Source organism: Curcuma longa, unplaced genomic scaffold (genome assembly GCF_044706935.1).
Source record: "Curcuma longa cultivar G26 ecotype Majalengka, Jawa Barat unplaced genomic scaffold, ITB_CL_G26_1.1 contig_27785, whole genome shotgun sequence".
Lineage (NCBI taxonomy): Eukaryota > Viridiplantae > Streptophyta > Magnoliopsida > Zingiberales > Zingiberaceae > Curcuma > Curcuma longa.
The window spans coordinates 5,477-18,507 of NW_027433517.1; the positions used below are offsets into that span (position 1 = coordinate 5,477).

General features: G+C 36.1%; 1 protein-coding gene across 1 annotated transcript; it reads right to left on the minus strand.

Moving 5' to 3' along the window:
* Nucleotides 1-1,402: 1,402 nt before the first annotated feature.
* Nucleotides 1,403-3,313, minus strand: LOC141819100 (putative E3 ubiquitin-protein ligase ARI8). The gene is made up of 6 exons (XM_074706466.1): nucleotides 3,143-3,313; nucleotides 2,911-3,015; nucleotides 2,746-2,834; nucleotides 1,805-1,912; nucleotides 1,625-1,715; nucleotides 1,403-1,549 (listed from the first exon to the last, which is right to left on the minus strand). The coding sequence occupies exons 1-6, from the start codon at nucleotides 3,272-3,274 to the stop codon at nucleotides 1,403-1,405; spliced, it is 672 nt and encodes a 223-aa protein (XP_074562567.1). The 5' UTR covers nucleotides 3,275-3,313.
* Between the last annotated feature and the right edge of the window lie 9,718 nt (nucleotides 3,314-13,031).

Here is a 13,031-nt window from a genome sequence, read left to right on the forward strand (position 1 = left end):
GAATTTTAATTAATTTTTTTATTTTTTACTTTAATTTTTTATACTTTTTAATAGAAATATAAATTTATATATTATAATATATTAGTTAATTATTGTTTTATATAATATATGAAGTTGCCGTTTAATTAGTAATAAATGATTATATATATATATTAAATATTACAGATTACATATATATATAATTTAAATAACATATAATAAATATATATATATATATATATAATTAACTAATATAATTCTTTTATATAACTCTGATATAGTAGATATATAAAATTGATTAATTTATATTTTATTTTAATATAATGGTTTTAATTAAAATTATTATATTAAATTTTTAGTAAAACTCTATTCTTCTTTTCCTTTCTCTTACTTGCAATTCCGCCGACTCCATCCTCGCACTTCCACCGTTACTTGTAGACGATCATGATTTTGTCGTCGACAACTAACATCTCCCCTCTCCTTAAAATATACAAATATTATCATACCTATCTAAAGTGGTCGCCGCATCGCCGCCGCTTCTGATCTCTCGTTGATCATCCTCACCAATAGCCTTCATCACTGCTTTCAAGTAAGTCTTCATCATTTATGTTATGTCAGTAGGATACCAGTGTCAGTCCCGTGCCAGAACGATAAAAACCGTCCATTTCAAGCGGTACAACTTGGCACTTCAAAACATGATTAAAACTAGAGTATAAGTGTCGGATTGGATACATCTCATTATCACTCCTCTTTGTTGAGGTTCCATTGGTGCATCTCCTCTTCCCACCTCTCTTTTTAGCATTTCATCTAATCACCATGATCAACAAACTCATGTCATGGTAAGGGAGAATCCTCGTCTAAATAAAAATTATTAGTGTTACTCGTCTTCTGTTCCCATTTCTTTTTAGTGTAAACACAAATTAGAAGTTTATCTTTTTAACCCAAAATGGAAGTGTGAAACTCTATTGATATAGAACTCCACCCTTTATGACTTCATCAAAAGAAATAAACACTCCCCCTTTATGACTTCATCAAAAGTAGTTAACCCAAATTAACTACTCACAAAAGTTCTGTATTTATCTATGAAATCAGGTTTGATGGTCTCAAAAGATATAAACACTCCCCCTCCAAAATACAATTTTCCCACAAAATTATATTTGTTTGCTCACTTTAAATTACCTGTTTCCCTCCTTTTCTTGCTAGGATTGTGTATCTTACTTATCCATATGATCAAGTCTTTAAGTTTCCAGAATAGCATAGTGTAGAAAGAAGTGCTATCACAATCATTTCTATTTGACTAAGACCTGAATTTAAAAATTCAAGGTATTTTAACAAGGAAATATGCGAGGCACTATCTCAAGTATTTATCAGTGTCAGCAATCGATAGTTTCTAAGTAAATCAAATGTCCAAACCACTGATATTTCAAAAATAGAAGAGTTTAAGTAATGAAAAGGAATGAAGCGTTGAAAGGTCACATACTGACTGATTAGTTGCCCATCGTTCATAGTAATGAGTATATCTTTCCAGAGAATTTTTAGCCATTTCTCTTCTTCTTTCTGATTCATCATACTAAAAAAAGAAGGAAATCCAGATTGTCAAGATTGTGAAAGCTATCTCAAAGTGATAAAGCAAGTAAACCTATACCGCTCCTTCCTGCTTTGCAGCTTCATAGCGATTACAGGCATAAAAGCCACCAGTCCTTTCCCCATGTTCTGACCATGGACCAAGACATAGCCTACAAGGACATTTATTATGCAAAAGAAATGGACAAGTAGAACAATCAAATTGGGAGCATATTAAGTTTGTGAATATAGAAGATTTTACCAGCAAAACTCGAATTTACAAGGAGGTGTGCATGTAATATGCATGCATCCTTGATTTTTCTCAATTGGACGTTTGCACTTAGGACAGGGTTTTGAATTTGCCAATATCCTGGAAATGGAAACAACAATTACATGGCAATTTAATCAACAAATACCATAAAATATTTAATTAAAGAAAAATTAACACATTATTAGCACCCGAAAGAACTTATTTTAAGCATATATATATATTCAATGAGAGAGAGACTAAAGATATTATTCAATGCACAACTATAGCATCAATTGTCAAAGATAATGTTACAATGCTCCAAAAAAGAGTCACTGCAGAACTTGAATAAATAATTCTTTCAAAAAAAAAGAGGAAATAGAAAAGTGCCAAGTTGCTTGGATAAGGAGTTTGAAAGTTATTGCCAAGATTGCCTCCTATGAAATAAAAGAAATGAAAGGCATAGGATTAACATTTTTAAGTCATATATCGTCCTAATGTTCTCTGTATCCAATATACAAAGTCAAAGTGTTTCCATTGGTTAAACATCAAAACTACTCTACACTCAATATATCAAACTATTTAACATTGATATCTATTATATCTCGTCCTGTAAATTAAATATAATGGATTCAAGTTGCTTGTGCATCTTTTGCCTATATATTAGTTAAGTTACAACGTCGATGGTCTTAGAATTGTATCCTTTCCTTATGAACCTGAAAAGAATATTTACTTTAGTTTTTTAAAAGAAAAAACACACACATCTTAATATATAAATGTTGGATTCTTTTGGTATTTATAAGAAGTATAAATGCCGGATATACATTAGTAGATATATGTAGAATTTTACTATTTATAAGGAGATGATACAAGTTCACCAATCAACTGCAGCTACTAGAAACATAAGGGGAGAAGCAGTACAAAGAAGAGAAAAATAAATTGTTCCTCATAACTACCAGTTCATATTCTCAGATTCAGCACTGTTTTTCAGTATCCATTTTGCCACTGTATCACAATCAACTGGCCGATGAGCCTCCTCAGTGCACTGTGTTTTTTCATTTCAGCAACCCCAAATGTTAATGCAAAGATAAAGAGTAATCATAAGTATTTGGAACACTTACATTCCAACAGAAGCCATATGAGCAATTGCAGCAAATATCATAGATTCCACTGCCAATTACATACTCAACTGCAAATTCACAACCAGGAGCAGGGCACCATTTTGTCTGCATGGGGGAAAATTATGAAAATGCAAGATCAACCATAAATAATTTTTTCATCATATTTTCATCCTCATACAAATCAAAAACTAAGTCAACAATATCTTGACGTATATTGTTTCTGAAACTTTACCTTTCTATTATCTTCAATATAAGATCTAAGAAGATAGCGAGAATACTTCTCTTTATCTTCATGACTAGCCAATAGATCAATCAGGTCTTGACCAACAGAAGCACCACATGATGGATCTGGACACCTCAGCATTAAGCATCCAGGGCCATCGCTTATTGATGTGCCAACATAACCTGAATTAGAAAAAATCATGAAATCAAACTGTGAAGAAGAGATAAATGACTTTTCGTACAGGAAAAGAAAACTTTTAAAATCATTTAAACAAAAGTTGGCAATAATGTAGAATCTGCAATAGTTCTTTCTTTTAGCGATTTTATCATGTTGATAAAGTATAAAGCTAGCTAGAGCATCACTTCTAAGGTCAGGACTCAGATGAGTTCTACTGGAATTGTGGTACACCATCATATCCTCAATGCTGCCAAGTTAGCAATGAATTACTAAATTGAAAGATTACACTTGTACCAATTGTATATGATTAGTATCCAGAATAGTAACGTCAGAAAAGTATAGTTGGAAAACTAAGCCGATCCTGATCCAAATCAGCCAAGTTGGATGAAAATCGGGATTAATTTCTTTGGACATCATTTCAAAATCATGAGATTGAGCAAAGAAAACACTTTCTTAAAAAAAGAAAACAAAACACACAATTGAAACTGGTGGAAAGTGATAGATTAAAGATGAAATCGGTCAAGAATTGAAGAACCAACCAACTTATTACAAAATTGCTCACAATCAAAACTGGGAAGAGAGAAAGAAGCCTTTGAACACCTGCAACAATAGAGGAAAGGAGATGGAGGACAATTAGGTTGTAGATGAAGAGGGCAGGTCGTGGAGGTTAACCTAGTCTTCAGTAGATCTTGTGTGATGGAGATGAGGTAGAGGATAGATATGGTCGTCAAAAACTTGACATAGTGATTTTATTTTATTTCTATTATTTTTAAATCAAAGGTTTCTTATAGTTATTTGGGAGTTGCTAGAAATTTTAAGACAATCAAGTTATTTTTCTGTAGAACAGGTCTTACTTTGAGCCTATAAAAGAGGATCAAGCTTAACAATATTTTTCTCTTTGTAAGTTGTGAGTTCAAAGTGGTTTGGCATCATGATTAGTTTGTGCTGCATCAATTGATATTAAAGCTAAAATCCTGGTTTGGTCTCCAGTGTGATTCTCCCATGAGTTTTTTGTTGTGTCCCGAAACCTATTCCATGAGTTTTTGGCATCACAATTAGTTGGTGCTACATTAATTAATATTAGACCTAAACTATTGATTTGGTCTCCGGTGTTATTTTTTCCTCGAGTTTTCATTCGCATGCCGAATCCCATTCCCTTTGACCCTTCCACCCTCATCCCATGCAGCACTCACAACCAAGGACCAATCCAATGCCCGACACCCTGCTACTCACCATGCCACCCGTTCATGACTCAACACCATGTTGGCACTACATCCTAGCTTCCTGTGCATGGCGCTTGAAGCTTCTTGTGCACAACATTTGAAGCTAACCCCGTCTCAGTCATTCTAAATCCTCAAGATGCACCACACACCCATTCAACCTTGTTCTACTCTTCGCCGTTGCACCATTGCACCCACCCACATTGTTGTTCCCTCTGAACAGCCAACATCACAGCCAACATCTTAGCCACATCCACGCCACAACGCCGCAACCAATGCCTTCAACACTCGTGCTCCCAACGCCGCAACCAATGCCTTCAGCACTCGTGCTCCCACACATAAAATTGTTGCACATTTGTGTGACCCTGCCGTTGCTCAACCTTCCAACCTCCTCTCGACCCCTGACACCAACATCTTCCAACTGTAGGATCGAGTAAAAGTGCTAAAGGGGAGGTAAATAGTACTTCGTCGCTTTTTCACTCGTTCGGAAAATCTTACGTAAATCAAAGTGCGAAAATAATAAGTGCATCGAAAATAAGAGAAGGATACACTTTTATTTACTTGGTTCACAACAACAGGTTGCTACTCCAAAATCCACGATCTTTGATCGTTTCTGACGGACAATCCACTATAAAACTCCCCTTTTACAAGAAGGAATTTTCGCTTTATAAAAATGGGTTAGAAACAATAAACCTTTAACATCCTAAGAGGTTAAGTACACAAACGAAAATGGAAAAATTACCGACTATAAAAATAGAGTTGTAGTGCCGAAGTTGGTGCAGCTCCTTGGCGTTACGACGGCGTACTGGATTGGTTGTTCGCGCATAGGAAGTCGTCGTAGTAGCGTGAATTAATGTTTAGGGTTTCCCCTTGCAGTTGCTTATAAAAGGCGATTCGGGCGCCTCCATGTCATCCCGTCAATCCGCTTCTAACGTTGACTCAGCATCTTCTGGACGCCTGTATCCCTTCCGGGCACTTGGATACTGACGTGGAGGTTGTCGAATCAACTTTGACTCTGCAACACCTTATCCCGATTCGGGTGTCTGGAACCTTTCCAAGCGCTTGGAGGCTGAGATGTCCCAACCACTGAGACTGCCACCTCATCCACTTCGCTGGCCCGATCGGCTAACGTCCAAGCGCCTGGACTGTCCGGTCGCTTGGATCCAAATAAGGACACCCAGAACTCAAAGTTCTAGTCTCTCCTTTCCTACATCACAAATTAGTCTAGAACGAAAACATAAGCAGGAATTGATAGTTTTGACAAACTGTCTGGTCTTGACTTTAAGTTTCCAATGAAACCCTAAGTCAGACCGACATCTACTGTTCCCTTTCTCAAAAACGCGTCCTAACCCACTCCACTTGGGAGAGTTTACATTTTGCCAACCCGGTCCTCCAGACCCGTTGAACTTTTGCTCAGCATTGATCCTCGACCTCCAAGACTTCCACTGTTAGACGTCCGATCCTCCAAACTCGCTTAGACTTTCCCGCTTGATGCCCTGATCTGCCAAGATTTCCTACCCAATACTCCTGACTAGGACTTTCTTGCTCAATCCCCCTGACTAGGTCTTCCTTAACCAGTCCATCAAACTAGGTCTTCCTTATCCAGTCCTCCAAACCAGGTCTTCCTTAGCCTAGCCTCAACTAGGGCTTCCCTATGCTACCTGCACGCTTAGTTCAGCTCATTAGTCCACTTCACATACTTAACTTGGACCCTTTACCATTATCAAAACTCAAGTTCAATCATCTAGTCCTCTCTGCACCAACAATCGCCCCTTATTGATTTTGGCATCCTAGATTCCAAGTTAAGTATAAATTACTTTAACAAAAATAATTTCACATTAAATTCCAAATCAAAAATATAACTCTCTCGTAACTCAAGATTCTCCTCTGAAATTAAGGTATACTTAGAAAAAAAATTTAAAACAGAATTTTTTCTCTCCTAAACTTGACATGGTTCTTTTTTACTTTGCAATTGATCTAAGAACCATCCAAATTATATTTAAGATTTTTGACAATATTTTCAAAAATATTTTGTAAAATTTTGCTTTTCTTTGAAAAAGATTAAGATTTAAATATTTTCCAAGTCTATTTCGGAAAAAAGTCACTTTTCAAAAATATTTTGAAACTTTAGAAAACTTTACTTTGAACTTTTTGCAATTTAAAACATTTTGAAAACTTTTTAAAAACTTGAACTTTCATTTTAACTTGAACAAACTTGAACTTTAATTTTAACTTAAACTTTCTCTCCCCTTTGACATAATAAAAAAAATACATAAAAACTTAAGGGGTTTTTTGAAATTTCTTAGGGTTTTGAAAAAGATTTGACAAACAAGACATTCAATTTATATACTATATATAAAAATATATAGACAAAAAAAATTATTTTATATGTATACTAAAAGATGAGTTTGAGTTCAAGCATGTCATTTATACGCTATATATAAAAATACTTAGACAAAAAATTCTTTTAGTCACATGTAACTTATTGGTATTGACTAACTATCAAAAGATAGCAGTTTTAACTAGGTTAGTCAAGTTTAAATGTATCATTCCAGCTAGTCTTTTACTACGCAGGAACACTTAACCTGATCCATGTTTGTACTTGTTTTTAGCCCGGATTTATTTTGATACACAGACATAAACATCAAAAACTCAAATTTTTACCTTATGCATCTCACACCGTTATAGGTTTCACAATATACAAGCAAGTTATATCTAGTGTGCTTTATGAGATGCGGTTAGCCTAATTCTATAGGTGCATGATCTCTACTAGGAGTGCCTAGGCTAAGTCCAAATTTCCCTTTAATTTTGAAAAAAAAATTAAAAATACCTTTCTAAAATTAAATTTTAAAAAAAAATGACAAGAAAGCAATTTGAAAAAAAATTTGAAAATATAAATAATAGTAGGTTTGAAAATCATGTATTTTTTAAAAAAAAATTGAGACAGAAAAATAATTTAAAATTTTGATCTTTAGTCTATCAAGCACATTCCTAATTTAGAAAAAAATACAATAAAATGAAATAAAAAAGATAAGTCACTGCACTAAATAAGAAATGAGTCAAAGTCAACATAGTACTTATGTAAAAAATGCAACTCAATAATGAAAAAACTAGAACTAGTGGGGTCACTGGGGAGGTGGAGGTGGAGGTGGAGGTGGAGGTAGATGGCCCATATCTGAGCATGTCCATCATCTCAGCATGTCTAGCCCTATTCTGCTCCTCCTGACTCTTGTAATGGCTAGCCATACAACTGACTCGTACAGACTGGTGACTGACTCGTGCAGACTGATGACTGACTCATCGAGTCTGATCACTCTCTGCTCTAGAGTGATAAGAGATAGAGTTGAAGGAATCTTAAGCAGATCTGCTAAGTCGATGTCGTCCTCGGTGGCCTACTCGAAGCTTAGGCTAATTCCCCCCATCTCCGAGACAAATCTCATCCTCATCTATATTCCCTACCCCAGCTAAGGAGAGTTTCTAATGCCTAACATGTCAAACTCTAGCTGGTTTGACCTCACTTGAGATAATGTCAAACCTAAGGGATAATAAGAGTGAGGTTACAATGTGGCAGTAAGGTATATGAACCCTCCTGCTAGTAGTGATGCTAGATGGAAAAATGATGGTATGAGAAATATACAAACTAATATTTATGTCTAATCTATAATGTAGTACATATAAAAGAAATGTATAGGATGGTTGCATCATCACGGCATCCATGGTAGTCAGGGGTAGAATACAAGTCACTAGAGCTCTGTAGAGAATATAGTCCTATGCTCTAAGTCTGACTGATGGAAACTGAGTCACTATAGGGATCCGCTCCTCTCCAAAAAAGTATGAATGCATGACATCTAATGTAATGTGTGAGTAGGGATCACCAAAAGGTTCATCCCTAGAGGGGTAGCATAAAAATGGACATGATAAATATCTAAGTCATAAGTGCTCTCTAATAACAGTAGGAGATAGGATCAAATCTCTACCTCCAATTCGGGTGGAGTAGATCAGATTGTCGATCTGAATTAGATTATTGTACAGCTCAACACACATACCTGTGTTAACTGAGCTAGTACAATAAACTAGTCTCTCTAGATCATAATGTTCTACGACCTCCATGGAAGGTATACATGAATGTAAGAAAAATATCCTATATAAATATATAGAATGCAAGGGTACAAATGACAATAGTGCAAATCTAATCTTATGCTCCTCGGAGAGAAATAGAAAGACTGTGCTGGGTACTAAAAGTCCCAGCCTCAGTGATCTTCCTCTTAATCTTAATACATAAATTAAGGATTTAACTAAAGAAAATGACTTACATGAACTTAGGGATCGTTTAGAGGCTTACCTAGGCATATCGGATCAAGAACTAGAGATTTGATGACCTAAAAAGCTTGACTAGGGTTTGGTTTCCTATATAGAGATGATTCGGGTGTCTGGATTTTAATCGGGACGCCTGGATTTTTTCCAAGCACATAGATTCCTAAAATCGAGGGCATCTGCCCGAAATTGTGGGCGGTATTCAGGAAAGTTTGGGGCACTTGGATTTATATCCGGGCGCCCGAATTTCATTGGGTCGGGCTTACAAGTTGGGTTATTAAGGTTTCTAAGTTTTTCATTAATTAATTAAGGTTTAATTAATTAGTTAAGTTTTAATTAATTTTGTTTAAGTTCAAATTAATTTAGTTTAAGTTTAAAATTAATTTAGTTTAAGTTTAGAATTAATTTAGTTAAGTTTAGAATTAATTAGTTAAGGTAAAACTTAATTTAGTTAAGGTTAAAATTAATTTAGTTAAAGTTAAAATTAATTTTTAAATTTTAAGAATTACTAAATTAAACTTAATTTTAAGGATTAATTAATTAAGTTTAATTTTAAGGTTTAATTAATTAAGTTAAGGGTTAACAGATTAAGTTAAATCTTAAGTATTAATTAATTAAGTTAAAATTTTAAGTATTAATTAATTAAGTTAAATTTTAAGTATTCTAGATTATCAAACAGTTATTCTATGAATTTTGTGAAATGATTTTTCAATTTTTATCTTAATTAATTGAAATGTGATTTTCTAAACGTAATTAAAAGTTTGATTCAAATTTAACCGTTGACTAATTAAGTATATATTTGAAGATTTAACTTCGAGATAATGGCGAGGTACAGGACCTTTTTGGATATCAGAACAACGACTACCTTATAAGACAAAATTAATTCAAAAAATTATACACTTAATTAATCTAGGAAAAGAACTTTGGTATAACTAGTCTTGGGTTTAGTGAGATAGCTTCAGTTAATTCCACTTAGTTAGATAAACCAAATAGGGTACTCCTTATCCCACTTGACTACCTAAACTGAGTTTCCCTAGCGTACTATCATTTCACCCCACTCTGATACTAGGTTGAGCAAGTATTAATCAAGTTTATGCCCTTAACTAACCTAGATTTAATCTAAGTTCAAAAATAAGAAGAGAAAGACAAAAAAATGAAATCAAACAAAGTCTTATCTAACTAGAATAGTTTTGAATCCCCTGAATCATGACCCCTGTTCAAGTTTGATCAGATAGTGTATCTGATCCTTGGGAACCCAGTATTGATTCAGTCTTACTTGATTAATCAAGCTGGACTTAAGAACATATACTTGGACTCGGGATTTCTTGGTTCGATTTACTAGAGACAAATAAGATCTATGTCTGACTTTGTGTCTAAGTTCATATCGATTATACACAGCCCTTTGAGTTCGAAGCATTATATTAAGATACTTGGAGGCTAAAGTAAACTTTTTCAATAATCTTTTCAGATCATCAACTTGAATTTTCAATCTAGAATTTTCTTCCTCAAGTCGAACTTGAGTTGAAACTCTTCAGCCTGAACCTTTTCAGTTAACAAATTGAGGTTAATTTTTTCCTTGAGTATTACCTCCTTTTGGAGAGTTAACCTGGACACTGAACTTTGTCAATTTCTTAGACAAACAGTATATTATAACATACAATTTTCTATTAAAATATTACTTACATTGTCGGATCCCATGACTTGATTCCGACTCAGCTTCTAATTCTGTGTCTGGTTCAGTCACAGTCTCATCAATTTCCTCTCTTGCTGGGAGAGTTAGGAAGATCATTTTTACTTCCTCCTCTGAGTCTTTGAGGAGGACTCATCCCAGGTGATCTTTAATGTCTTCTTCTTAATTTTGCGCTCCTTTTGATTAGGGCATTCGGCCTTGAAATGCCCTTTTTCGTTATAGCCATAATAGGTGACTTTAGCCTTGTTATTTGGGGTTTTGTTGGATCTAGCTTTCTGGATCACCTTCTTCATCTCAGATTTTCTGATTCCACATCTCTTCTTGAACATCTTCTGAGATAGGTTAACTAGTCGATAGCAACCTCATCGTTTCTTTCAGAACTTGATGAGTGTTCGGATCCGTCGTCTTGTCTTCCAGTCCTTGGTTTGTCCTACAAAAAGAACAATTCCTTTCTCAACTGGATTGGCGTTAAGTTATTCGTGCAGTTCAAACTCAGAAAACAATTTATCTAATTTAATCTTAGAAAGGTCATTGGAGACCTTATATGCATCAACCATTGATGCCCGTAAGGTGTTCCTAGGGAACGCTTTCAACGTGTGCCTGATTATATCTCGATTCTCTACGGGTTGCTCTATGGCGTGGAGTTCATTGAGTAAGTCCTGAATCTGTGCGTGTAGCCCATTCGTGGATTCACCTTCCAACATTTTAATGTTGTAGAGTTTGTTCAGGAGAAGGTCATACTTACTTTTGTGTCTGAGGTTCCCTCATGCGACTCAATGAGCTTATCCCATAAATCTTTAGCACTTATAAAGGGACTAACCCAATTGAGCTCTTCTTTTGCGAGATCGCATTGGAGTGTCTGGGTCACCTGAGCATCAGTCTCGATCTTTGCTTTGTAGCGGCGCCCCACTTCTCGCAAGGCTGTGAGATGTCGTCATCGTCTATTGGTAGTGTGAACCCAGTCTGGATCACAATCCACTTCTCCACATGTGTCTTGAGATGATACTCCATCCTCCCCGTTCAGTAGATGAAATCTTCTCCGGAAAATAGCGGGGGTCTGACAATATTGTAGCCTTCTTGATGAGTTATTTAACTTGTACAAAAATAGACAAAGAAAAAATATACCAAGACTTGATCTTAAATTAGCAGTGTAAGAAAAAATAAAAAACTGAAAAAATACAGCGAAAAAATAAATTAGCTCAATTAGTTGTTGCACTAAATTCGAGTACCTCTTGCTCTGATTCCAATTGTAGGATCGAGTTAGAGTGCTAGAGGGGGTAAATAGCGGTTTGTCGTTTTTTCACTCGTCCGGAAAATCTTGCGTAAATCAGAGTGCGAAAATAATAAGTACAGTGGAAATAAGAGAATGATACACTTTTATTTACGTAGTTCACAGCCACAAGCTATTACTTTAAGGCCCACGATCCTTGATCGTTTCCGACGGGCAATCCACTATAAAACTCCCCTCTTATGAGGAGTTTTCGCTTTACAAAAATGGATTGGAAACGATAAACCTTTACCATTCTAAAAGGTTAAGTACACAAGGGAAAATGGAAAGATTACCGACTACAAAAATAGAATTGTAGTGCAGAAGTCGATACAGCTCCTCGACGTTACGACGACGTACTGGATTGACTATTCGCGTACAAGTAGTCATCATAAGGTAGCGTATGAATTGATGTTTAGGGCTTCCCCTCGCAGCTACTTATAAAGGTCGATTCGAGCGCCTATAAGTCCTTTCGAGCGCCTCCACGTCACCCCGTCAATTCGCTTCCGACACTGACTCGGCATCTTCCAAACGCCTATATCCCTTCCGGGCACCTAAATGCTGACGTAGAGGTTATCGGATCAACTTTGACTCCAACGCCTTATCCCGATTCGGGCGTCTGGAACTTTTCCAAGCGCCTGGAGGTTGAAGTGTCCCGACCACTAAGACTCTGCCACCTCATCTGTCTCGCTGGCCCGATCAACTGATGTCCAAGCAATTGGATCCCTTCCAAGCACTTAGACCGTCCGATCGCCTAGATCCAGATAAGGACGTCTAAAACTCAAAGTTTTAGTCCCTCCTTTCCTGCATCACAAGTTAGTCCGGAACAAAAATATAAGCAAGAATTGACAGTTTTGATAAACTGTCTGGTCTTGACTTTAAGTTACCAATAAATCCTAGGTCAGACCGACGCATACTGTTCCCCTTCTCAAGAACGCATCCTCACTCACTCCACTCGGGAAAGTTTACCTTTTGCCAATCCGGTCCTCCAAACTCATTGGACTTTTGCTCAGCCTTGATCTTCGGCCCCCAGGACTTCCACTGCTAGACGTCCAATCCTCCAAACTCGCCTAGATTTTCCCGCCTAAAGCTTTGATTTACCAAGACTTCCTACTCAGTCCTCCTGATCAGGACTTCTTTGCCCAATCCCCCTGACCAGAACTTCCTTACCCAATCCTTCAAATCAGGTCTTCCTTTGCCTAACCTCAACTAGGACTTTGCTGTGTTACC

What these genes read in the sequence shown, in the direction of transcription:
- LOC141819100 (XM_074706466.1), bottom strand. Translation starts at nt 3,274, where the DNA reads ATGCTGAGGTGTCCAGATCCATCATGTGGTGCTTCTGTTGGTCAAGAC. An exon ending in ATATTGAAGATAATAGAAAG is followed by an intron (nt 3,016 to 3,142) that starts GTAAAGTTTCAG and finishes TCCCCCATGCAG; the next exon opens with ACAAAATGGTGCCCTGCTCC. An exon ending in GAATCTGAGAATATGAACTG is followed by an intron (nt 1,913 to 2,745) that starts GTAGTTATGAGG and finishes TTCCATTTCCAG; the next exon opens with GATATTGGCAAATTCAAAAC.